At 41.3% G+C, this 26288-nt stretch overlaps 2 protein-coding genes and 1 long non-coding RNA gene across 9 annotated transcripts in view; 1 reads left to right on the forward strand and 2 right to left on the reverse strand.

Moving 5' to 3' along the window:
* Positions 1-97: 97 nt before the first annotated feature.
* Positions 98-4252, reverse strand: COA7 (cytochrome c oxidase assembly factor 7). The gene is made up of 3 exons (XM_067535632.1): positions 3827-4252; positions 2981-3121; positions 98-2087 (listed from the first exon to the last, which is right to left on the reverse strand). The coding sequence occupies exons 1-3, from the start codon at positions 3930-3932 to the stop codon at positions 1639-1641; spliced, it is 696 nt and encodes a 231-aa protein (XP_067391733.1). The 5' UTR covers positions 3933-4252; the 3' UTR covers positions 98-1638.
* Positions 4253-8547: 4295 nt separating this feature from the next.
* On the reverse strand, positions 8548-9523 carry LOC137145060 (uncharacterized). Its single transcript, XR_010917560.1, has 2 exons — positions 9422-9523; positions 8548-8870 (listed from the first exon to the last, which is right to left on the reverse strand). It is a non-coding gene; the product is annotated as an uncharacterized lncRNA (long non-coding RNA).
* Positions 8807-26288, forward strand: part of LOC137145058 (protein zyg-11 homolog B) — a 38868-nt gene continuing 21386 nt past the window's right edge. For all 7 annotated transcript variants that reach the window (XR_010917554.1, XR_010917556.1, XR_010917555.1 and 4 more), the window contains exons 1-3: positions 8807-8892; positions 21008-21173; positions 24209-24963. Coding sequence is in view for 1 of the 7 variants with exons in the window: in XM_067535630.1 (XP_067391731.1) it covers positions 8890-8892; positions 21008-21173; positions 24209-24963 (924 nt within the window). In the remaining 6 variants the exon portion in view is untranslated. The remainder of the gene's footprint in view (positions 8893-21007; positions 21174-24208; positions 24964-26288) is intronic.

Here is a 26288-nt window from a genome sequence, read left to right on the forward strand (position 1 = left end):
GTGGCAGCAGGGATTGATGCAGCGGTATCAACTGAGGGGGTCTGTGAGCGCTTCCTGAAAGGAGTTTGGCTGCGTCAACGAGAGGGAGTCTCCCGTCGAAGCCGTGCAGCAAAGATGCTGCGCTATGTAAATGTAATGTAACAAGCCTTACTCCTTTCGGGGAGCACTCTCCGATATAGCTTATGTATCTGCTGTCGACCGCCGCCGCCAGCGTAGACCAAGCCTCTAATGCACGTTTTGCTCCTATATTCCTTGTACAGCCAAGTCCCTCAATGAACTTGAAGCCATGTCAGCAAGGGAGCTGGGTGCACAAAGAACACAGGCTCAAAAATCTTAGTTATCCAATAGCATTTACCTAACAGATGGACATTCAAAAATATAGGATGGTGAATGTGTGAAGGCAGGTAATTCAAAACAGCTTCCGTACAGAAATTACTTTACAGTAAAATCCACACCTATTTTAGTGTAAGTGGAACAGCTCTCAGATTTGAAGTTGGTACCACTTAAGGGAAATAAAAATGAAGTATAGCTCTGTGATACAAAAATGCACTATTATACAGATGCCTCTTTTCTTAATTTCAAATGAAGAAAGCATTGTGTGGCTTTAAAACACCAGTGTCCCTTAGTGGTAAAATACAGAAACATTCCACAATAGTTTCCTGTAGTTTTGTTGTGTATATTACAAAAAAAAAAAAAAAAAAAAAATTCACCTCCAACAACCTATCAGTCATATCCTGAAGTCTTTGCTCAGTCAAAATGCCCTGTGACTAATATTCAAGTTTTGCCTGAGTAAGAATTTCTTGATTTGGGCCCACCTACACACATTCATTTTTAAAATCACTCAAATTATACTTAAGAATTGAATTCTTCAATAAAACATTGAACCCATTTGTAATAGACTAAAAACAATTTCACACAAACAAAGGATACTTAATGGAATTCAGAAGTGTCTAGGTAAGATTTATTAGACTTAAGAAAAATTTTATATGTGCATCTGAGTTTTAAAACTTCACTCATCACCCTTCTCAGCTAGTTTATAACCCTTTTATAACCCTGGTATACAAAGAAGTTTGTTTTTTCTTCTTGGATTATTCATTTCACCATTGAACCATCCAACAAGTCTGAATGCAACTAAAGAAACTACATTTAAGAAACTAAAGAGCACCTTCAGTGATCTTATTAGTATATTTCAGCATCAATGGAGGGAGCATCTCTTCGAGTCCCAGTAATATCCAAAGTAGTCTCTAATATTACAGACAGTTTTGCATATTCAAGTAATTATGTACATACAATTTTGTGTTCAAATTCTAATTTGTGTGGATGAGGAAGATTGCAACCACAAGTCAGCACATAAAACTGCACCTTCAATTTTAAAAGCTAGATCCTCTGATCTTTGGCCCTAAGTGTTTGTTCTCCTGAAAAACTGTTGTACATTAAAGGGCTAAGTTTTCAAATAATAGCACACCAAAATTGTGTACATGCATCAGTTATGTCCACAAAATAAACCTTTGCCCATGCGAAGGGGTACACACAGATGCCTCTTTTATGAGTGCAATAGCTATGGGTTTTTTGTTCATTTGCAGGTAAAGTTTTTGCACCATTTAAAAGTGCAGAAGTCTGTAAATGATTTAATTGGGTTTACTCCCCAAATGTTAAGGCTGTAGCACCTTCCTTCTGTTCTTTGTGTAGCTCTTTTGCCCTCTTTTTCAGAGCCTCTGCCTTGGCATCATTCTTATCAATTCCATCTCCTAGTTTGTACATTCGGCTGGCATTGGCACATGCCAACACATGACCCATGTCACATGCTTTCAAAGAGTACTTCAAAGCCAGGTTCATGTCTTTTGGTATTCCAGGTACTCCTTGAAGGTATATCGCACTAATGTTGAAGCAACTAGGAGCAAAACTGCCATCACATGCTTTAGAGTAGTAGTCCCTGGCAAGGACTGGGTCAGGTTGGTCATTATTTATTCGCCCATCGTGTGCTAACAGTCCAACGTTGTGGCAAGCACTTATTGATTTCTTCCCATTTTTTTCACATGACTTCAGAAAGCAGTTGTAGGCAGCTTTCAAATCTTGGGTGAGTCCACCTGCAGCGCCGCGCAAAAAACACAAGCAAATACAAATTTGTGTAAAGAACACACTCCAATTGTGAGATAGTAAGGAACATTTTCTTTCACAGATTTTTAAATACTTTTTGGAAGAATAAAACTATAATCCAAACAGTTGTAAATCTGAACTACACTTCAACAGAGAATCAAGGCCTACTTTCCATTAGACAAGGTGCCAGAATGGCTATACCAGCAAAACCTTTCTAGTGTAAATGCAATTAATACCAGCAAAAGAGTTCTATTTTTGGTATAGTTTATAGCGGTTCCCTGAATGAAATGAGCTATAGTGGCAAAAACAATTTTGCCAGTATATGTCTACACTAAATGAGGAAATGTAACCAATTTTTTTCTTTCCAGATATAGCCAAACCTTGTTTATCCAAATACTAAATAATTTAGACAAAACAGGTTTCAAGTAAAAGGAAGACTTAGCCTAGGTATTTGATGCAAGACAGAAAATGTGACTGCAGCTGACTATGATAGGTAAAAATATTTTGTTTGCTGAAGAGGGGTGTCTTTCATTGGGACCCAGGGTTCAACAATTCCTAGTTCCAGAAATCTGGGTCAACAAATGAGTGTTGACATTCAAGTCTTAGGTTAACAAATGCAGGGTCTCCAAACCTGAGTTCTGCTAACCTTGGGCTTACATTGAAGTATAGACATATCCAGATAGGAGACCAAAAATGTGAACAGCAGTGAGAATGACAAATGTCTGTGTCTCCTCATACTGAAAGATTAACACATAGTAAAATGTTAGATAGAAATCTGGAAGCGCTTTATTAAGAGAAGAAAATTAGCTCACAAGAACAGCCTCAACACTGCCCTGCCTTCCAACAGGTGGAACAAGGGACAGGACAAAGCACTCTCTCTCACCTTTCCCAATTGCATAATAAGCTCCAAGTTTATAGCAACTCTCACTGTGCTCGTTCTTTTCACAGTTTTCTTTTAGCACCTTGGCAGCTAATTCAAAGTTCTTTTTAATCCCCTCCAAATAATCAGCCAATCGATGGCAACCTGTGAGGAAGACAAGGATTAAACAGTTTACAACAAACTAGATTCATGCTAGCTCAGTGTTTCTTAACGACTGGTCCCTGGACCAGTGTCGGTCCCAGAGATCACCCTGACATAGTTTAGGAAGGCACAGGCAGGCAGCAAGCGGGTCCCTGGTATCAAAACCATTGAGAAACACTGTCCTAGACTATTTGGGCGCTTCATTGCAACACAGGAACTGAAGACAATTGGTCTTTCTAATCTGGTACCTTGCTTGCCCGTTTTTAGTCTCATTTTTTATAATATAAACAAATACAAACTGGAAGCTTTAAAGTGAGCTCCGAATTTCCCCCGACCTCAGTTCCGCTATGGCTCCTCCAGTTTGTGCAGGGCTGCGGCCCAGGTCTACCGTGCAGACGCTGTAAAACAAACGGCTTAGGCCTGGCAGCGCTGCTTCGCAAGAGAAACAAACACAGCCCACGCTTTCTGCAAACAGAGCCAGTTTAAGAGACAGCCCCACGCGCCCCCGGGGTTACAGGCTCTTCCCAGAGTGGGGGAGCCCGGTGACCTTGAGAACAGCTTTCCTCGCTAGGGCATGAAGGCAACCAGCGGCCAGCAGAGGCCAGGCACCAAGCACCCCACCGGGAGGACGCGCCGCCCGCACCAGGGGCCAGCCAGCCCTCGTTGCCTGCAGCTCTGCCCTGCGCCGGGGGCAGGCTCCCCACGTACCGTCCGGCTCGCCCTCCTTGTAGCACTGGTAGCTGTACTCGATGCCCAGGTTCTCCAGGTAGACCTTCACCTCCTCCTCATTCTGCAGGTCGATCAGCCCGGCCATCGCCCTTCCCCGGGCCGCACGACTACGAGGCCTCAGCCGCCCCGAACTCCGCGCGTCTCTCCCCGCCGGCCGGCCCCGCGCGCGCGCCCGCCCGGAAGGGAATAGGTACGGACACTGCCAGTGGGCGAGGGGAGCAGAGCTCCGAGGAATCGATGCGCAGCTTCTTCCCAGGCAGGCGCCCCGCCCACTCGCACAGGCGGAGCAGAGCTCCGAGGAATCGATGCGCAGCTTTCTCCCGGGCAGGCGCCCCGCCCACTCGCACAGGCGGAGCGGGCGGGCGCGCGCGAGGAGGAATGTAGACGCTGTGGTTATTCGATTGCTCCAGGTACAAGCAGTAAAGCGGCTCAGTAGGTTATTATTTTGGCCTGTCGGTTCTCTTTGCCTAAGAGCCATTGATACCGAATTACAGTTACGGCCAAATTTATAAACACGGTAATGCTTTGCCCCCAAAGTTACCCAAGCACTTGGCAAATGTTAATTATGCCGCACAAAGTGGTATTATGAAAGTGGGGGATCTTTCCATTGAAAAGCAAAATGGCTTATTCTACTCTCCTGTTTCTTCCCCTGTAGTAATACTGGGGGAAATCTACTTTACAGAGATCCTGTCCTTGTTCTGAGCAGCCTCAATATGACACTGACAGTTTCAGCAAAATAAGGGACCATCTGCACCAGGAAAATGACCCAAACATCCCATGTATTGCTGGCAACCATTTTCAGCAATAGGTCATTTTCCTGGTGTAAACAGGCCCTTACTTTGTTGAGAATGAGCTCACAGCAGACTTTCCCTTCAGCCAGCATTGAAAATGGTCTAATTACTAGCAGCTGAAACAAACCATTTACCCTATGGAAGAAGAGCTCTGTAACTTGAAAGCTATTCTCTTTCACCAGCAGAGATTTGTTTAATAAAATATATCACCTCACCTACCTCCTCTCTCTAATATCCTGTGACATTTACAACACTGTTACAGAAAGCATAAAAGAACCTATTGCACCAAGGCTCCAGGTCACTTTCCATATTGATGTTGACAATATTTTTGGCATTGCCAATCCCAAGGGTTCACCCAGTTAGTCAGTCTGCCCCTGCGAATAAAAAAAAAAAAAAAAAGAGATTGGTTTATAAATGATGAGATTTTAAAAATAATGTTGGGGTTCTTTTTTATTTACCTTCTGGATTTTGAGCCTACAGAGATCATGTTTTCCAGTTGTTCTTTACAGCTATGAGGGCTAGAAACTTGGTTTTAAAAACATTAAAGCTGAGATTTTTGTCTAATTATGTGATTCTTGGAGCTGGAGCTTTAAGAAAAACATCAAATGAGTTGCTAAAATCATGAGTTGCCAATACTTTTTTTTTGTCTATCTGGACTAACAGCAATGAAATTGTTCAACACCATTTTAGGAGGGAGAAAAAGGAGTGCTGACAACTACAGTCAGCAACTGTTCATTTTCCTAGTACAGACAAATCTTTAACACCATCTGAACAACTGGGAATCCTAAAACCTTGGGGGCCTGGACTCTGCAGTGACTGACAAACTGGAAGTATATAGAGATGGGTGAGAAAATTGTGATGAATTGGAAAGGGCTGCAGACAGGTGGAATGATCTTGAAAAGGCAAAAGTAATGTGTCCAAGAATTACGCTATGCCAATGTGGGGTCTACAAAAAGAGGACTGAGGAACAACAACAAAAATTTTAAAAAAATTTCATTAAAACATCAGCTATAAAATTCAGTAACACACACATACAAAAGGGACATGCCTGACAGAGACAAACTGTTATGGAGGCATCAGCTCTAGCTCTCTAGTTATGGTTAAGTTTTGCATTTAAAGCAGGGAACGATCCTATGTCTTGTATGCAGAATATGACACATCCTCCCCAACATTTCAGCACTTTCCTCTGAATACTGAACTTCCTGAGAACTTACAATTAATTAATTAATTAGCATTTAGATCCATTTTAAAATAAGTCCTTTAAGAAATTTTGGCAAGTTGTCTGGCTTTTTTTTTTTAAATCCCAAATGATCTCAGTAATGCAAAAAATGTAGACTCTTCGAACTTTCTGTGTAGTTAAAATTCAACTAAATCTTGTACACATGCTACATATGAAAACATCAGGTTGTATGTTAATAGTTGTGTGTAATTGTTATGATTATTTTAGCATTATGGTAAGTCTTTAATTACATGATCACATAGTATTTTTCCATTGTCCGAAATGTTACATAAACACATTGATTAAGGTTGTGGTATATTTGTTACATACTGACTACAATTTGTTTTGCAGTTCAATAAATAAGTAGTCATAGTTAAGGCACCAAAGGACAATTTTAGCATCCTACTTGAGAAATTAAGTAGCTTCTCTACTAAATAGGTAAATGTGATTATATCCCATTACTTAACACCTTAGAATTCTTATTGAAAAGAGAGGTGCATGTTGTGTTTTTCAAATGACTAATTATGCTGATGTGAAAAACCTTTAACCTTTAATTTTCTCATTTTAAAGCATTAAGTGTGAAGTTATAAAGCAACCTTAACTATAATTGATTTTTTTTTGTTTAAATTATACAGAGGTGAATTTGGATGTTGTGTTAATATTTGTTGTATTTGTATTTTAGTTAATGGCATCTGTCCTGTTAAGAGAAGGGTGGAGCATGTATCCTAGGGTTTGTTTGAAAAAAGACTGAGAGCAGCTTGTGGGAGCTGTTGCATGCCTGTAGAGAGTAGAAGATTCTGCCTTTGTAAGCTCTAAAAGGTAAGATTGTGATTTAATATATTTCTCTCTCCAGAAACACTTCTCTCTTGAGGTGTAACATTAGTATTAGAGGACTGGATACCTTAGGCTATCTAATGAGTTTGGGAACTTTTTACATGCAGGCTACCAGTTTGAATCTAGCACAGCTTGGTAAGAATTAACAATTGTTTTCATCTAATGGCTGTTTGGTGGCAAATGAGATTAATTTGGTAAGTCTCAGCTCCAGCTTCCATATCACAAACTAGCATTACAATTTGCACTGAACTGGCAGACTTAATAGAGAGGCCAAGAACTTCATGGCTCCTGAAAACCTGTTATTGCCTGTTATTCCTAGAGAAAGTTCCCCCCAAATCGGAACTGAGGTGTGCTGCTATTTTGGTATATGTGAAAAGCTTGTCTTGCTGCTTTGTAGATAAACAAAGGGCTTCATTAACTAGGGCTGCATAAGCATTAAATCCAGGTACTTTTTATAAAGTTGGAGTTCATAGTAACATGTAGATTGCTCATTAAATTATTTTAATTTAAGTTTGCATGTGGAGCTGTGAAATACTTGACAGCTATGTACGCATGCCTTAATTTGAAAACCATGAAACTAATTGGTTACTGGTTAAGGACAGATTCAGTAAAGCAATAAATTATGAAGGTAGGAATGCCCTGTAAGGCTCACTGATCTTTTGCAGCTTCCTATGGAAAAAGATACTTTTTTTCCCCCCCCCCCCAATAGAAGAGAAAAGACTGGAGCTCTAAATTGGAAGGATGCATGGAGCTCTTATAACACTTTTTCCTGTTTTCAGTCTCCAGTTTCTTCTTCTTAGCTACATTATTATTTATTAAAAGTGAAAGGAATTTGTACAGAATAGTTGCACGAGTAACAACCATAAACCTAAAATCCATAGACTAGAAGATAGATAAATAAAAACAAAATTAAATTAGATTTTTATATTAACATATAGTTAAGGAGATGAAATAATATGATTTACTACTTTGATCAGGGAAATGAGTCAAAATTCTTAGTTCTATTCCTAGCTTCATCCTTGATTCACTGTATGATCCTGGCAGGCCATCTAACTTCTGTGCCTCAATGTTCTTTCAAAATTGGAGTTAGTACTTATTTACTTTCTTTACACTGGTGTTGTGGGAGCTACCAACTTAATGTTTGTCTTTGTTTTTTACAGCTGCTATATAAACAAAACTATTGTTAGAATTTTACCTGTATAAGGACTGCATTTGTGGAGGCCACCGTTTGTAAATTCATCCTCTGATGAAAGGAAGTCTAAATTAATTCAGAAATTTGGGTCTTCTGTTTTTTTTTTTTTTTTCTGGTTTGGGAATAAGTATTTATGTGGCTGTACTTGAAGTCATCAAGAAGCTTAAACACAAGCTCTCTGTATTTTAATTTTACCTTTTTGGGATGGTATTATTACACTTTACATTGTATCCTGGAACTGAAATTACTGAGATTAGTGCACTGTGCTGACAAGAACCTGTAGTTAACACGTCCGTCTCATGGACATACACAACTGCTACATCTATGGCCCAAATCTGCTCCTATTAAAGGCAATTGCAAAGCCCTTATTGATGTCATTGGAAGTAGGATGAGGCCTCTTACACTGAGTGCTGGGGAGTCTGCACAGATCCCTGTCCCTGAACTTGATCAGCCACTACTTCTAGATCAGCAATGGAGAATTGTCTAGCCCTTTAAAATAATTCTTGGTTTCTTTAATAAAACTTCTAGTTTCTCTGGTCCTTGTCTTTCCCATTCCATTTACATGTGGGGATGTGGAGGATTAATGTATTTCTGCTCTGAGCTCTGTCATCCTCTAGGCTTCTACTGCCCCTTGTACCACCAGGGGAGTCAGCAGATGTTAAAAAACCTATAATCACACTCAAACTCATCCCACGAGGGACAGGAACTCCGAAGGGAAGTGCCAGCTCAGTACAAGACCCTCCTCCCGTGATGTATTAAGCTTTGCTGGGCCAGCTTGATGAGATTTTTGGCGAAGGCGGCTCCAGACGCCCCAGCCTAAAGCATTCAGCGCCTTTTCCGTGCGCCGGCTGGAGCGCGGCCCCTTTAAGGGAGGCGGGAACCGGCCCCGGCCGGCCTCTAGCCGGCTGACGGGCTGAGGTAGATTCACTTCCAGGTCGGCGCCGGCCTTGTGCCTCAGTGGGCTCGCTGCTGGGTGACGGACGGAGCCTGGGGACCCAGTGCAGAGATGGTGAGCGCTCCTTCCTTCCCTCCCTCGCCCCCCCCCCCCGGGGTGCGCAGCCCGAGCGGGGGCTGTTCCCCGCCTGCTGCTACCTCCCCCGGCCGCAGCCCCCGGCCGGCTGGGCTGAGGTAAATTCCTCACAGGCTGTGGCGGGGGCTGTTAAAGGCGGGCGGCGAGGCCTTCCTGGGCATCCCGACTGGGCTGGCGGGCGGGCGCTGCCGGCCGTACGGCCCGGGCTGGAGCAGAGCCGGGCTGAGCGCTGGATCGCGGCGGCTCCTGGGAGCAGGGGGAGCGGGGACAGCTCGCGTTCACTGCGGGTCCCCCCCCCGCCTGGGGGCCGCTTCGCTGGCTGGAAAGTTGTTTGTGTCACGAGCTGCGGAGCGGCCTGTTACATAACCAGGGAGCGGGGCCGCGCCGTGGAAGGGGCGAGGTATGTTCCCTGCGCCGCCTCGCCTCGGGACGCTTACACAACAACTCGGCTCGGGTGCCACCGTCCGACCCACCTCTGGGTTTAGCTACCTGCGCGAACGGTACCTACCCGTCACCTGCTGGCCTAGCGGGCAGCCCTCCTCCCCCCGTCTGGGTGCACTTCTCCCCCGATCGCCTGTCTCGGGGGGAGTATGCTGGACTGGGCTCAGGCACCTTCCTGCTCCCAGTGTAGCTGTGCCCGCTGTAGGGGTTGTACTGACCTTTTAATAGGTTTTAAAGCAACAGCTCCTCCCCTCCCCCCCAACTCTGAACTGAAATAGTTAAATTGGTACGAAACCTGTGGGTCGATCAAGCCTAGCTAATTAAGGAGCACAAGTCCCATCAAAAACCAGTGGGACCCATGCTTGAGTCACTTATGTCTACACTGCTTTCCCCCAAGAAAAAGAAGTCATGGAGTCCCAGAGTTCGCTCTACACTGCATTTTTATAGTCCCACAGCTCTAGCCCAGTGAGCCCAAGTCGGCTGACACAGACCCAGCCATGGGTGTTTTATTGCAGTGTAAATACAGCTCAGGGCTTCAGACTTTGGCTCATGCTGTGGTGCTAGCTTGGGCTGGAGGTCAGGCTCTGAGAGTGCTTAGGCTAGAATAAAAGACCTGTGACTGGCCTGGGTCATCTGACTCATGCATGGTGCTTGGGCTGGAGCCTGCAGTCAGGACCCTCTTTCCTTGCCAGGACTGCAGGACAGGTCCCAAAGCTCAGGCTGCAGCCTGAGTCTAAACCTCTACAGCCCTGCATCTTAGTCCAAGGAGCCCAGACTAGCTCTGGGTATTTAATTGTAGTGTAGATGTCCTCTGAGACCCACCCACCTGGCTGGGATTAATACCTCAAACAGGAATATCTACACTTCTATTTTTAGTTTCGTATCTTGAGCCCACGTCTATAGACCCAGGCTCTGAATCACACTGCTGTGGCGTGTTTTTTTTTTTCCAATGTAGACATATTGGTGCTTTTGAAAATGTACCTCTTAGTAGATAAGAAGCTGATCTTTGTCATCTGAAAAGAGTGAACAAGTGCAAATTGCTGGGATTTGACTAGACTGTTTTTTCCCCACTTCCCTGTAGGGTATTAGATTTGTATATGGGGTGGAAGACGAGCAGTAGAAGCAGGTGTGGGGAGCTGTATTATTTCTGACTTTCCTCACTGCAAAAAGGTTGTAGGTAAATTGAATGTTTTCATAGTTACTTTAAGGGCTACCTGGATCCCAGGTTGAAGGGGTTTAAACTAAACCCCATTTCCCCCCAAAAGCCCCTCTTATTCTGATATAAATGACCACACATGGAATTATATTAATATAATTGGTCAAATTTTCTATGTGGAGATCTTTCATTCAACACAAAGGTTTGTAGACTGGGATGAATGTTTGGGGAGTCTTTACAAACGTGTTAACTATTTCAAGTTAACTGTCAATGAATTAACTCAAGGTTAAAATTAGTGTAGACAAAGATTTAGTATGAGATTTAAAAAAAATAACCCCCCACTTTATTTGCCCATTAAGAGCAGACCTTGGAGACTGGAGTAGAATATGTGGATTCTGTTCTTGTAACTCTCTAGAATGTATATTTAAAAGATAGTAAACATGATTACTTTAATTAAGGAAGTAATCATAATAGGTCATATGATGTTATTGGCCATGCTGATATGTAATTTTTAAGTAGTTCTGAGGAAATTCATCTATTAAATGCTCTGTATATTCAAAATCAATAAGGAATCTTACAAATTAAACCAGTTGTGGACTTTTCTTTCCCTGTCAACCTATCAGGAGTAATAAATACCATTGTACCTTAATGCCACCCTAGCTTTACACTGGTTCATCAAAGAAAAACTAATTAAACAAAAGCTACTTCTTATTTGTGCAGTAGATTTTATTTTTAAATGACTCTGAGATGTGAGGGCTTGCAAAGGAGCAAACATTGTCATTATTGAGGATAGCAAAGCTAGCTTTTGTGCTGGGGTGGGCTACAACAGCCTGAAGAGGTCAGATACACTTGTTTTAGTATACAGTAAGCAGGTGTATGTGATGGTTGTTCACAAGCTGTTTCAAAAGAAATTCAGGAAAAACATGGTTACATTGTTCCTAAAATAATCCTTTTATTAATATTAAAATAATAAGACTTGCTGGGTTTAGAATTCTGTAGTTCACTTCAAGAACATGAAGTGACCCTTTATAAATGGTTTTGTCTCTAAATAGTGAAACTTTATATAGGGCAAAACATTTTCTCTCTGTGACAAACAATTTATTGTGAAGAGTGGGAAGCAAAGTTTTAAAGATTCTTTATTTTATTTTATTTATTTTGTGAGGAAGAGAATTCTTTGAATATGACAAACCTGCCCAAGACACTCATTTACACGCTTATAATCAGAGGAATTTGGAATGAAGGAGGCATGCTTTGGGCTGCCAAATGCATTAGGTTACTGTTTGATGCTGAAATCTATGCCGTTTATTTTATTAACTTAATGTATACTACTAATAAAATTTTAACTTTTCATATTTTTCTTAGATGTTTTAAGTATGAATAATACTAATTAAAAGTAGTTGTTTTTAAACATTTAGCTTTTCAAAAGCTAAAGAAAACGATTCTACTTTTTAGGCAAAACTATAGTTACTCTTGGCTGCATCCGTATAATGCTATTGTGTATCTTGGGTAATAAATATCAGTCTTTGAGATGTACACCACAGAAGACACGTGAGATCTGCTTGTCTCTTTCGCTACATGCCTTGCCTCTTGGCTTTTATGTATTGTATATGAACTTGACAAGATGGAAAAGAACTGAGATTAAAGGGACTCTGTTAAATAGTTTAGGTAGATAATTTAGGCTATGTATATAGAAGTCTAATCACACATTTCAATAGAAATTTTGTGAATCTTTATATAAAACAGCTTTTGTTCAGATTTAAACAGGCTTAGGTAGTGTTTACAACTTGAACATGGCAGCATTGTATTAATGTATGTGAACCAGAAAGTGAAATTCAATAGAAACGAAAGGGAAACTAGTTAATTTCCATTTTCCAAGTCCAGTGAAATGCAAATAATAGCATAAACAAGATATAATTTTGAAAATTATTTCGCTTCTAAGTTCATGAAGACTAGAAATGCTTCTGGCTCTGATAAAGTAGTTATAGGGCTTGTCCTCACATTGCAGTGGTAGAGACTTCCAGGGAGAGTCCCCTCTCCTCCCCCCCCCCCCTTTTTTTTTTTGGTCTTTTTTGACACTTACTGAGAAACTTCTTTAGAACACAGAAAACAGTATTGTCCCTTCTGGGTATTCTGCTTCACTGTATAGTTTGCGCCCAAAACCTTCCCAAGCTCCATCCCACTTGGCTTTTTGCCACAGATTTAAAGAAACAGTGCACACATGTTCATGCTCACCACTATGGGAATCAATGAAGTTAATGAAAGGTGGTGTGTGTGTGTGTGTGTGTGTGTAATTAATCCTTGTTAATGGATGTTGGATGCCCTTCTGGAGTGAAGAATAAGCATTTTGAACATATTCAAACTAGAGAGAGGCTGAGTTTTAAATTTTACTTCAACTTCCCCTAAAATTTAGGGGTATTTAAATCTAGGATATTGGTCTCGTCTCGTCTCAACCAGGCAGAGGTGCAGATTGAAGAATTCTCTTCCCAATTCATTTCAGTTACTGGTCCATCAGCAAAGCCTAATAACATCATTGGATTTTAATCACTGATGCACAAAAGTACAGTACTTAGCTTTTCTGTCAAAAAGAATGGAAAAGTGCCGAAAGTAATATCACCAATGTTTTGCCTCTGTCAGATGCCAAAGCAGCAAATTACAAGTACTAGAGCTGGTATGAGCAAGGGATATCTCTTATTCAGTGGGAGTAAATTTCGTATGCTGTTGAACAAGGATTCTGATTCTTGATTGAGAGTCAATAGTTGTCTGACAGCTCTTGAATGTGTTAAGTAATTTTAGGATAAAAAGATGATTCCTTCCCTCTCCACTTCTAAAGAAAAGTGATATTTGAAAACATGATTAACCAAAAGTCTCTTCAGAAGACTTTCAAGCATTCTTTATACATCATAAAGAAGCACAAGAGGCTGACCATTCCATTTCCCCCTCCCCCCTTAACATCTTTGAGTACAGATGCAACCAAAATGTACTGCTTATTGATAATGTCCAACAAATCTTATAAGAAAATTAGTTAAATATATTTAGCAATAAAGTGCAATAACAATACTTCAAGGCATTTTTATAAATACTAAGTACTACGAGTACTTGCCTGTGGGGCAAGTAAGAATTGCCCCCCTTCTACAGATGGGGAAACTGAGGCAGAGGATCTGTTACTTGTCAAAGGTTGGTGAGGAAGTTTGTCTGAGTAGGAATTATAATTCAGCATTTCTGGTTCGCAGCCCTGTGCTTGCACCTTTTGACTGCCTTAAATTAAAATGTTTTTTAGTTGACTACATGTGATTGGCTAAAGATGGGATAGTTCACTTATAAAAAGATACCTTTTACCTAATGTAACTCTCTTGATTAAACTCATTAAGATGTATCAGAATGGAAGCCACATAAGTAGAAATAAAAGACAAATAGAGCCAGAACGTTCAGTTTAATGGCAAAATAACATGGCTCTTGGACTTTGAGATGTATCAAAAATTGACGCCATTGTTTTCAAAATCCTCTAGGGCAGTGTTTCTCAACCTTTTTGATACCAGGGACCGGCTTCCTATACTGTGTCAGGGAGATCTCAGTGACCAGTGCTGGTCTATGGACTGGTCATTGAGAAACACTGATCTGAGGGAGCATGTACCAGTCACTCAGTATTCTTCGATGTTAGTATTGAGAACGATTCAGAATGTTTGAGTCATTCCTTATGCTGATGGAATCTGGTTGATTTGATTAAAAACAATAGGCAGTTATTGGGCACTAGAAGACTGAACAGAAAAAAGCTATATTAAAAGATACTGGGTATGTCTACACTGACGGTGACAAAGTTGCTGCTGTCAGATCAACCTATCTGGATTGATATGAGTGGGTCATGACTGACTGCTCATCAATCCAGAAGTCAACGCTGGTAAATCACCCTCTCAAGTGGCATAGTGCTGCACAGAGGGGAAGCACAGCAGTCGACGGGAGTTATGCAAGCTACGCTGAGTAGCTTGCATAACTCTTGTCGACGGCCACCAAATCACCCGATAAGTGTAGACCACAGCTAAGATTATGTCTGAAGAGAAATTCAGAGGTTTCTCATTAATATTCACTGTATTGCCCTCTATGTCTGATATACAGAAGCATGTGTTGTGCAATATGTTGGCACAAAATATAGAATAATTATGAAATTAAAGAATTAGGATTTAGTTTCGTAAAGTGTGTGTGGGCATGTCTACACTGCGGAATGAAGTTGATTTTAATTTCAGTCGACTCTCACACATCAAACTTATGAAGTCGGAAGAGCATGATCACACCATGCGCATTGCATTGTTGGTTTTTATCCTCACCAGCCACGCTTGCATTGGTAATCAAAGCAGTGCATCGTGGGTAGCTATCCCACAGTGCAATTACCTGCAGTGCCTTTTGGGAAGGTTGTTGTCCTTTCTCCCACTTCCCCTCTTGTCCCAAACAAAGAGACAAATGTTTTTTTCCCGTCATTTTTCCAAACCTGTATCTGCCCCGTGCACACCATTGCTGGAGAGGCATAGGGCACAGCTGACCGGACTCCATCATTGTGAGCATCACAAATACCTCCCAACTTATCCTGCAGTATTTTCAAGGCCAAGACAGGAGCCACAGTGTAGAAAATTGTGATGTTACTGAAGCCACCCTCCTACAAGCCATAGAATAAAACAATTCCCGTTTGCTGCATGCTGTCCCACACACTCTTCAGTTGGTGGAGCTCTGCTTCTGGTCCCCAGAAACAAACATTGACTGGTGGGATTGCATCGTTCTGAAGGTGTGGGATGATGATGATCAGTGGCTGCAGAACTTTCGTATGTGAAAGGCTACTTTCACTGAACTTTGCGCAGAGCTGTCCCCAGCCCTGAAATCCATGAATACTCACTTGAGATCTGCTGTGACAATGGAGAAGCGAGTGGCCATCTCTCTGGAGAAGCTAGCAACCACAGACTGCTACTGGTCAGTTGGGAATCAATTTGGAGTCAGGAATCCACCATGGGGTGTGCTGTAATACAAGTGGGCCGGGCCATTAATAGACTTCTGCTAAGAAGGGTAGTGACTTTGGGAAACATGCAGGACATAGTGGACGGTTTTGCCACAATGGGGTTCCCAAAATGTGGTGGGGTGATAGGGATACGCATGCCATCTATATTCGCACCGGACCCCCTTGCCACAGAGTACATAAACTGAAAGGGATACATCTCAATTGTGTTGCAGAACCTTGTGAATCATGGGATGCTTCATCAACATCAGTGTGGTGGTTTGGAAAGGTGCATGACGTGCGCACCTTTAGGAACTCAGGTCTGTTCAATAAGATGCAGGAGGGCACTTTCTTCCGTGATTAAAAAATAAACATTGGTGATGCTGAAATACAAATGGTGATCCTAGGGGATCCTGCCTACCCCTTTCTCCCCTGGCTAAAGAAGCCCTGCACCGGGCACCTGGACAGCAAGAAGGAGCATTTCAATAATAGGCTCAGCAAGTACAGAATGGTGGTGGAATGTGCATTTGGCTGCTTAAAGGCATGATGGCACAGTTTGCTCACTAGGTTAGACCTCAGTGAATACAACATCCCAACTATTATCTCTGCCTGCTGTGTGCTCCATAGTGTGTGAGAAACACCGGGAGGAAAAGTTCCCGCTGGGTTGGGTCATGGAGGCTGATAGGCTGGCCACAAATTTTGAGCAGCCAGATACCAGTACAATGCTGAGAGCCAACCGTGAAGCGCTGCGCCTCAGGGAAGCATTGAAAACTCATTTTTGCAATGAACCGCAGTAATGTACGTCTCTGTCAGTGCTGTGCCTTTGCTTCCCATTTCCCACCCTCACATCATCATTCCCCTCCCCTTCTTCTCCCACTGACAATCTCTGAGCTCTCAATGATAGAAGAGTAATGTTTTTTAAAGCAGTAAAGTTTTATTGGTGATCTGCAAGAGTGGGGGAAAGAAAGATAATTTAACATAAGGCTGTTAGGGGATCCAGAGCAAAGTGTGACTGCAAACGGCAAAGCGCACACGTTCCTTTTTAAAAGGGCCATCGCCTCTTTCTGCTCCCCTCCACCAGGGTGGAGTGGAGCATGTACTGCACCCTGCTCAACCTCCTTCTAGAGCACTTGGGGGTGAGGACTGGGAAACAGCTTGTTAGCTGAGCGTTTTGCAGGGGCTACAGAAGGAGTCTGTCCTGCCGCTGCTCTTCCTGGAGCTCTACCAGATGCCTCAACATGTTAGATTGATCCCTCATAATATGCAACATCTCCTTGTGTTACACATTCCTCCTGTGCTGATTTTCTGTTTTCCATGTTCAGTTTTTTTGATTAATGACCTCCTCCCAGGCTCTGAGCTCTGTCAGCAGCTGCGGAGGCATTCATTAGTTTTGTTTTTGTGGTTCTTCTCCCCCCCCCCCCCCCCCCCCCCCCCCCCCCCCCCCGGCCTTCTAATTTGGGAAAGGCACTCTGTAGGAGTAGAAGCTGGGGTGAAGGCCAAGCTGCCCTCTGTAAGGCAAGCAAAGCACAAAGTTTATCTTGTTAGCGGGTCCCATGGGCAAAAAGCAATGTTACTATGGAAAAAGAACTCCCCTTTGTATTCACAAGGGAACACCAGACCCGCATACCAGTCTGTACCTATTGCATGGGTTGGAGTGGTGTTCCAGCCATGATATGTAAGGGGCCCTTGCATCTGTTATAGGGAAGTCTCTGTAGCACTAAGTTCCCCAATCCACACTTAACCAAGGAGCAAGATCATTGGGCTCCCCTTCACCATCCCAAGACTGATTTGGGAGGAGGTGGTCCAAAGGGATTGGAGGGGGTGCGTGGGTGAAATTCCCAGACCCCTAACACGTGATGACAATGTCATGGCTAGGAATTGTCTGTGTTGGGGCCCAGGACGCTGTCGATAGCAGGGGAATAACACAGTAACTATATTGGTTGGGTACTGTAAACTTGTGCCATCTTCCCTAGGTGACCATGTGTGATATCAGTCTCCTGAGGGTAACACAGGAGGAAAGGGAAGATTTGCTGTAAGCATCTGGGTACAGGCCTGGCCCTTATTCTGCATTTAAGAGCAGACTGGTGGGGAAAAATGTCCTACTGTGGTGCAAGAAATAAAGCTGCTGTCCCCAGAAACCTTCTCCAAAGAATTGCAGAGTACCTACACAGAAGTTTTCTGGAGAGATCCATGGAGGATTCTCAGAGCATCCCTGTGCACATAAATAGTCTGTTCCAGGGGTAACTCTCTGTTTAAGTGCACCAACATCCAGGAAGCCCATCCCTACAAACACAGACTCCTTTTTTCACAGAAATAAGAAGCTGGACTGGGGCTGTAACCACAGAAACACGATTTGCTAGACACACTCACCAGATGTGCCTTCCTGGCATCTTGGACAGTCACACTGTCCTGCATCCGGCTGGGCTGCTCTGGAGTAACAAACAGATCCTGGCTCTCAGGGAGAATGGATGCCACACTTGGCTACCCCCTGTTCTCCTCCTCTTCATCCAGAGTCCTCCTCATTTATCCTGGACTCAGATTCTACGGAGGTATCTATGCTGCATGTTGGTATAGTGGTGGGGTCACCGTCGAGAATCACATGCAGCTCCTCATAAAAGCTGCATGTCTGGTGACTGGCCAGAACAATTGTTTGCCTCCCTACTTTTCTGTTAAGCCTGCCTCAGCTCTTTGATTTTTAATGTGGCACTACTGCACGTCCCTGTTGTGGCCCTTCTCCACCATACCACGCAATCTCTTCTCATAGATATCCAAATTTCTTTTGCTGTCTTGGAGCTGAGCCAGAACAGACTCTTGCTCCACAGGCTGAGATCCAAGACCTCAGATCGACTCCATGCTGGAGCACGTTTGGGCTGTGTAGTCACCATGAGCATTTCAGCTACAAAGCTCTCTCCATACTGACAAAACAAGAAATGGGAATTCAAGATTTCCCAGGGCTTCAGGGGAGGGGTTGTTTCCTGTGCAGGTGGCTGTGGTGCAGCAGAGTGCGAATGTACAGAGTGGTCACAGCAGAGCATTGTGGGATAATCCCAGAGGTCAATTACATCGATTTACACAACACTCTAGTTGCACTGCAGCTCATTTGACTCATGCAGTTCAACTTCAGTGCTACGCTTCTTGCGGAGATGGTTTTATTAAGTCGAACTTTCCTGCGATTTAGGTCAGCGGAACAGACCTGCCAGTGGTATGTTATGTGGTCGACGGAAGTCACATTCCGTCGACCTACATTCACAGTGTAGACCAGGCCTGTGTGTGTGTATTGGTAAGTGCTATGGAAAAACTGGGGGTCAGCAAGAAGGAGGGGAGGAAAGGCCTTGGGAAGAAGGGAGGTTATAAATCTTATCTGGATTAAGACTGGAAATAGGGGCAAACTGTCTCAAATTGGCTTTTAGCTGAAGTCAGTAATTTGCAATGACATCACTTGTTCACTGAAGGGTATAAAAAGTAAACTCTTAAAGGGTTCATTGCTAATGCCTGATCACGTTGAAGTCAACTAATATGGGTTTAGCATCCCTGGTTTAGCCTATGGGCAAGTATCTTGATCAAATGCTTCTAAATGTTTGTTACTTTTTGAATGTAGTAAATTGCTTCTTATTTAGGCTTTTTATGCATGTTGAGAGTAATTGTATAAATTCCATTTAGCCTTTAGATTTAATAAAGGAATTTATAATTACTAGGACACTAATTTAACACCCTGCATAAATAATAATTCCAACATAAGGTGAAAAAATGTTGGCTATAACTTGAAAGAAGACTATAAAAATTGTCACTTTTGGTCCTAGCTTTGTACAGTAATGAACAGCTCTTAAGTCCTTTTTAATCTTGTGCTTAAATACCTTTTTGTCATTCATCACTTTCAGTATTAATAGAACATTGCTCCTTATTTTTAAACTTTCAGCTCTTCATTTCTAGTAAATTTGAAGCAGCATGGATTAATTTAAATCAGCAGTCCGGAAACCTTGATTTAATGCATTTATTTTAATCTTGTTTTGCATTTGCGCTTTTTAATTTTCCTAATGAAAATTTTATTCTCATTGGTTCGTATAACCATTAAAACATGTTGACTTGCAACTACATATAGCCATTACACTAAATTTAGAATATCTTTTTGCTAACCAGGAGGGCACACTAACTGCTTTACTGTGTATAGATACATATCACCGCATACATTTATTCAGATTCTTAATTTTTACTTTTTTAATCACGTTAGGAAATGGTGAATAATATACTCCTTACTTACTAGATAATTTTCTACTCTTGGATTGTGTCAAGCTGCATTTGGATGGAAATAGGAACTCAACTTAAAATGAACAAAACTGATTTAAAATTTTGTTATATTTAACTGTTTAATAAATCCGTTTGTTCTAAGAGGAAAAATGTATTGATTTTCTTACGTAACCAGCATATTTAAAGCAAAGGAAGTATTAACTATAATTAGTGAATGATTATATAATATATTATAGTATTATAAAATATCTTTGAAAATCTGACTCAATCTCCTTCAGGATTTTAGAATTAATAGATCTCATTGTCTACCATCTGGTTTTTATTCGTAGATTAGAAGAGGAAAACAAGCTTTCCTGTGTTCTCAGATCCCAAGTCGTTTCTCAACTTTGAATTAACTAGTCCAAACAAAGAAAATATTCCCTCTGCATCTGCTGCTAAGATAAAAGTAATGAAAGTGAAAGCTTTTTACACAACTGAAACTGAAAGTACTTGCATTTGTGAAAAGTTTGCTCCATTATAAAGGTTGAAAATAATATAGATACTTAATGGAGTGCATGACATTGTGACATGCTTATAAAAATAGAGTTGCCTTCCATAGTTAAAGATGTTTTCCTCTTGAGTTTGTATACATTTAAAAAAGCAACACTCATTAAAAATTTGAGGAGAGCTCATTATTGCAGTGCATTATTTTTGTTATTTATTTACATGGATTTAAGATTGTGAAATTTAGGCATTAGCACTGATTATAATTTCAAATTTAAATGTAAACAGATTTATTTATCAAAATAATAGTGTGTTTAAATTAAATCTTTTTTTTTTTTTAAAGGAATTTTATTAATCTTTTATACAAAATAATTAGGTTTTTATCCTACCTTCTATAAACTGATAAGTGCTTTGGCTTTGCACTTCAGCAGATAATATACCAGTATCCCACAAAAGCAGTGACTCTACATCAGACTGTTCAGGGTGGGGTCCCCCCCCCCCCTTTTTTTTTAAATGTGTTTTAAACATCCTGTATCTCTTTTTGTTTGGGGTAGGGGAATGGAAACATCATCAACATCATAATGCAGTATATTCCAGTAAACTACTGTAGGATCATATTTAATATAGTAACTACATTTAAAAGGATGTTATTCTTTGGGCGCAAAGCAAGAGATTTCATAGTTAAAACTGAAATACCAATTCTACGTTTATAGATGGGCTTGATCATTCCTGGCCAATATCTCTGATATAACCCTACTGTCTCAGTAATTTGGGTGTGTTTTTGTTTATGACAGGAGGAGGCATCTCCACATACTTTACTTGATATCTGCTTGAATTTTCTGACTGCTGACCTTGAAAAGTTTTGTACAGAAAGGCAAGATGGAACACTGTGCTTGCAAGAGCCTGGAATATTTCCACAAGAAGTGGCTGATCGACTGCTGCAGACTATGGCATTTCATGGTAAAACCTTTATTTTGAGGGCAGCAACTGTAGGTTTTCTAGTAGAACATGACATTGCAGCCCCTACTCTGTAATCTAGTAGAATCCGGCACTTGATCTCTCTTCCTTAATCTCCTAATGAAGAGGGATTTTTGCTTTTCTGGCTTTGTCACAACTTCTGCTGAATGCTTCACGGATGGATAGGTAGCTGCCCTTGTGGATAAAATGTCCTTTGTTCTGTGTTTATGACCTTAGTTTAATGTGTCTTTTAAAATTAGAATCAGCACTTTTTACTGGGATTCTTATTTCTGTCAATTCATCAGATTCCTTTAATCCTATCGCTTTCTGGAGATGCTCAGATATTTAATTAGAATGTCAGTAATATCTTTCATGGAGTAACAGTAGTCTGTCTGCTCCGCCCTGCATCTTCATAATTACATCTAAAATCATCCGCCTATAACTCCTTCATTCTTTTCATGCTACACAGTAAGCAGTGTGCCTAAAATGCACTTGCTGAAAAGACAAACCAAACCAGAAAATGAATGACAAAACCTGTCAAAACCATATTTTCTTCTTATAACTATATATTAAGTGCAGGCCTAACGTGCCTTAACTCAAGTCTATTTTTTGAGAAGGGCGGCCACCCTGTTTCTGATTTGCCCTAGGTATAACTGGGAAATGTTTAGGTTAAATAAAAGGCAAAAAGCTTGCATGTGAGAACTGTAAATGTATTCTATAGCCTCACAAAGTAGTGGTGGAAAACTTGTCTTTGGAGATATTTATAGATTGGATAAGACACTAAAAACTTATTTTGAAGAAAGTGCACTGCACTGGTTGTTGCATGGACTTGTCCTAGTAAGTTTAGTTCCATCTCTGTTTCTGCCGACTTTCTAATACAGGAGTGTGAGGTCGATCATGTTCAAGGAGAAATATTAATTTTTCTTAATTTCATCTAATTCCTGGGTAGTGTTAACCCAAGGGACAATCCTACATAATTCCTCTCCATCTTTGATGTATACCCCTCTATAATATTTGTAGACAGTTACTCTGACCCCAGATCTTAGTTATTTATATTAAAGGAGCATGTACAAACCCCAATCAAGGGTCACAGCAAAGGTAGGCACTATGCAAACAAATAGCAAAGAAGACTGCCCTGGCTCCTCCAGAGTGCAATAGGTGGATGAAGCAAATAAATGGTAGGGGAAACTTGATAGGATGTAAGAACCATGAAGTGAACAGTTTAGCAAATAAGCAGAAGTCACTTGATTTTGTTTCTTAACCAAATTATATTTACTTAGTTAATTTAATCTTTCCTCACTTATCAGTCCCTCCAGACCCCTAATTGTATTCTTGTTTTTCTCTGTTGCATGGTCCAGCATGCTTCCACTTTCTTCTTAAAATGTACCTCTTCCAAAAAGTCTGTAAACCCTAATGTCTGTCCCCCCCCAAAAGAATTAACTAGTTAGTGATAGAAATCATAAATGTTAAACATAACAAATGAGGAAATTTAAAAAAGAAAATTCCAGGCAAATTGTAGCATTAATAAAGCATGTTTAAAATCACCATTCAATTGCATTGCTTTTTGTAGCTCCCCTTTCCCTACTCTTCATGTTATAGATTGTAAACTCTTCGGGGCAGGAGCTTTGGGCTTTATTCTCTCCTTCATGGTGACTGAAGTGGAAGTGAGGCCCTCTCTCTTGAGAGCTTCCTGTAAAGCAATAATCATGCTGCTGGAATTTTACAACTAAGAAATCTCTGAACTTCTTCCAGTCCAACAATATATTTCAGGTAATAAGGGTCCTTGAAGTAAACATGATGTTTTGGTTATGGTCTCGCCAGGGTGTTGCAGAGGATTGTGACCTTCTAATGTCTGCATATGTAATCCAAAACTATATTGTCCTCTTCCTTTTTATTTATTTATTCTTTTCACTGCCATGTGACATTGCACATGCTACCTAATTTGTTGTTCCTTCTTTCCCTTCCTCATCTTCTCCCATTTCCCCACCTTCTTTCCTGCAGATCTCTTTCATGATTTCCAGGTGTCTTTTTCACATTTGAATCTCTTTCTGAGCAACTGCTACATTCTGAGCTTGAGGGATGTATAAAAGCTTCATTAGCTTTGTTTAGTGGATTGGTCCCACTTATAAAAGTAACAAGAGTTCTGTTTTTGTTTTGTTTAAATAGGTAAAGCAGGATGGAAACTGGTTCTTAATTTCTAATATTAGACTGTAAGACTCCATTATGAACCAGCCAGGAAATGGATGGTGGGGAACCTCAGCAAACCCTTCCCTCCTCCCCCTCCCTCCAATTTCATTTGTCAAATTTCTAATTAGTTCTAATAAGTTTGTGGTAGATCCTATATAAATGAAGGCTTTAGTCTAAAATATCCGTCTCAAACATAATTCAAGGTTTTTTAAAGACAGGTTAATTTCCAGTTTGAACTTTCCAGCCTTGCATGAAGCAGAATAGGTTTTGTAGATATTGTATTATAACTAGGGGTCTACTTAAATCACGGAGAAATCATACAATTAAATAACTCTGCCATGACCAACCCACAAAAAATGTGATTTTCTCCACAGTATTTCTCAAACCAGTGGCTTGGACCCAGAAGCGGGTTGCAAGCCTCTGCGGGGGTAGGAATATTGACATTCTTACTTCTCTGCTGATGCTGGTGGGCAGTGTTGCCTTCAGAGCTGGGCAACTGGCCAGCAGCCACTGATCTCTGGTCACCCAGCTCTGAAGGCAGAGCGGAGAGTGTTCGTTGCTGGGTGGGTGCCCAGTTCTGAAGATAGAGCTGCCGCCAGCCAGCAGCAGTGTTACTTCTGTGCTGCAGCAGCCTTGCCTTAAGAGCTGGGCAGCCGGAGACCAGATTTCACAGTCTGTGGTGTGATCTTTTTTTTTTTTTTTTTTTTTCCCCCACTGCCACAAATTTGGTAGACCCCTAATTATAACTACGTTGACTGCAAACAGTGTATTGTGAACCTTGTCATTTTCCCCCCTGAAGTTTAAAACAAAAATCTGTACTCTAACATAAACTTATTGCTGTTTTCCAACAGGGCTGTTGAATGATGGTACTGTGGGTATCTTCCGAGGCAATCAGATGCGCTTGAAACGAGCTTGTATTCGCAAAGCAAAAATCTCTGCAGTTGCTTTCCGGAAAGCATTCTGCCATCACAAGCTAGTAGAACTTGATGCTACAGGGGTGAATGCAGATATTACAATCACAGACATCATAAGTGGACTTGGCAGCAATAAATGGATCCAACAAAACCTTCAGTGTCTTGTGCTGAACTCATTAACCCTCTCCTTAGAAGATCCATATGAAAGATGCTTCAGTCAATTGTCTGGTCTTCGTGCTTTGAGTATTACCAACGTTCTGTTCTACAATGAAGACTTAGCAGATGTTGCTTCACTGCCAAGGTTAGAAAGTCTTGATATATCCAATACCTCTGTCACTGACATAACTGCACTCCTCACTTGCAAGGATCAACTTAAGTCTCTGACCATGCACCACCTGAAATGCTTGAAAATGACAACGACACAGATTTTGGATGTTCTAAGAGAACTAAAATATTTGAATCATCTTGATATTTCAGATGATAAACAATTCACATCAGATATAGCACTTCGTTTACTAGAACAGAAAGAGATCCTACCTAACCTTGTGTCTTTGGACATTTCTGGAAGAAAGCATGTTACAGATGAAGCTGTAGAAGCATTTATTCAACAACGGCCAACAATGCAATTTGTGGGACTGCTAGCTACTGATGCTGGCTACTCAGAATTCCTTACAGGAGAAAGAAACTTAAAGGTTTGGCTATTTAAGTTTTTCTATTTAAAGTTGTTAGGAAAAAAAGTGGTTCTTTCAGAATAAAATTATAAGTTCACCCTTCCATCACAGTATTTTGATCTGTTAATGGCAATTGCTCATGACTATAACTCAGGCCTTAATATAAACCGTTCCTGTGCCTAAATCATATCAAATGTAAAATAGTCTCTTTTTCCATACCAGTCAATGAGTTTTTTTTGAAGTCCTGCTTTGAGATATCAAACCTATGGGAACAGGACTTTAGCACTGGCTAGTCTGAAACTATTTATTGACATCATAATCTCTGGTACCTAGTCATGACCTGTAGCATAAAGCATCAATATTTCATAGCCTCATTCAGATTGATGTGGTTGGTATTTGAATACAGCTTTGAGCCGTTCTACTTAACACAGTCGATCAATAAAACTTTATGTTCAGGAGCTACTTTTGTACTCCAGCTCGACACCTGTTTGTCAGGTATGATGTTTCTGCCTGTCACTCAGCCCTTTTATTACATCAGTGACACAGCTAAAGAAGAGTTTCTGAAGGCCAGAATTCCACCTCTTTCTGCACAAATCCTAGATAATTATGCTTTTTGGGAGAGAGTGATGGAATTGTCCACTTAACTTGTGGGCAAGCTCCTGAGCTGTAGGAGCTCTGCAGATTCTCTGTTGGGGTTCCCAGCCACTGGATCAGCATAAGTATTGATCCGATGACTACTTACAACATCTTTCTCCATTCCAGCTTATATGGAGCCTGTGTGGGAGCCCTCCTGCATGAATGGTCTTTGTGCACTGCAGTATGGCTTAGGTAGTGAGGAGATCCTGAAGTGAGGTGATTTCTGAAAGGACTGTCTTTGACAGCTGCGTGAGTCTCTGGTGTCATAGAACCATGGTGAAGCACCAGGAGTATAGAGCTGAGCAAGAGCAGACTTGGGAGGGGACTGAGCAGCTCTTTGACTGTGATGTGGCTTGGATTGGTCTACGTGCATTTATTTATTTTACTAAAGCAGGCAAATCCTTCCTAATGTAGGAAGATCATGGTGGTGTTGCCCATCACTAAAGAATGCAAATGTACATTGGAATAACTGGAGGATAGATGTGCCTAATCCTATCCCCATGTGTACAGGCTGGCAGAGTTGGATGGGAAAGATCAATAGGTATCTTACTAGCTTTAATGACATAAAGGGCATCACTGACCGAAAGACTGGTGGTAGTTGTCACTGTGTCACCAAGAATGGGGATCACTGTCATGAGAACAGGAAGCATTTACCCAAGACTCCCTTGTTTTAATAAATCTCATGCATGCTATTTTTTTAGTTTATGAAT

Source organism: Emydura macquarii, unplaced genomic scaffold (genome assembly GCF_026122565.2).
Source record: "Emydura macquarii macquarii isolate MOO-44397 ecotype Brisbane River unplaced genomic scaffold, CSIRO-AGI_Emac_v2 contig_3506, whole genome shotgun sequence".
In the NCBI taxonomy this organism is placed as follows: Eukaryota; Metazoa; Chordata; order Testudines; family Chelidae; genus Emydura; species Emydura macquarii.

Coding starts and splice junctions, on each gene's coding strand:
- COA7 (XM_067535632.1), bottom strand. CDS start 3,932: ATGGCCGGGCTGATCGACCTGCAGAATGAGGAGGAGGTGAAGGTCTAC. Junction 3,122..3,826: donor CAAGGAGGGCGAGCCGGACG/GTACGTGGGGAG, acceptor TCTTCCTCACAG/GTTGCCATCGATTGGCTGAT. Junction 2,088..2,980: donor TTATTATGCAATTGGGAAAG/GTGAGAGAGAGT, acceptor GCGGCGCTGCAG/GTGGACTCACCCAAGATTTG.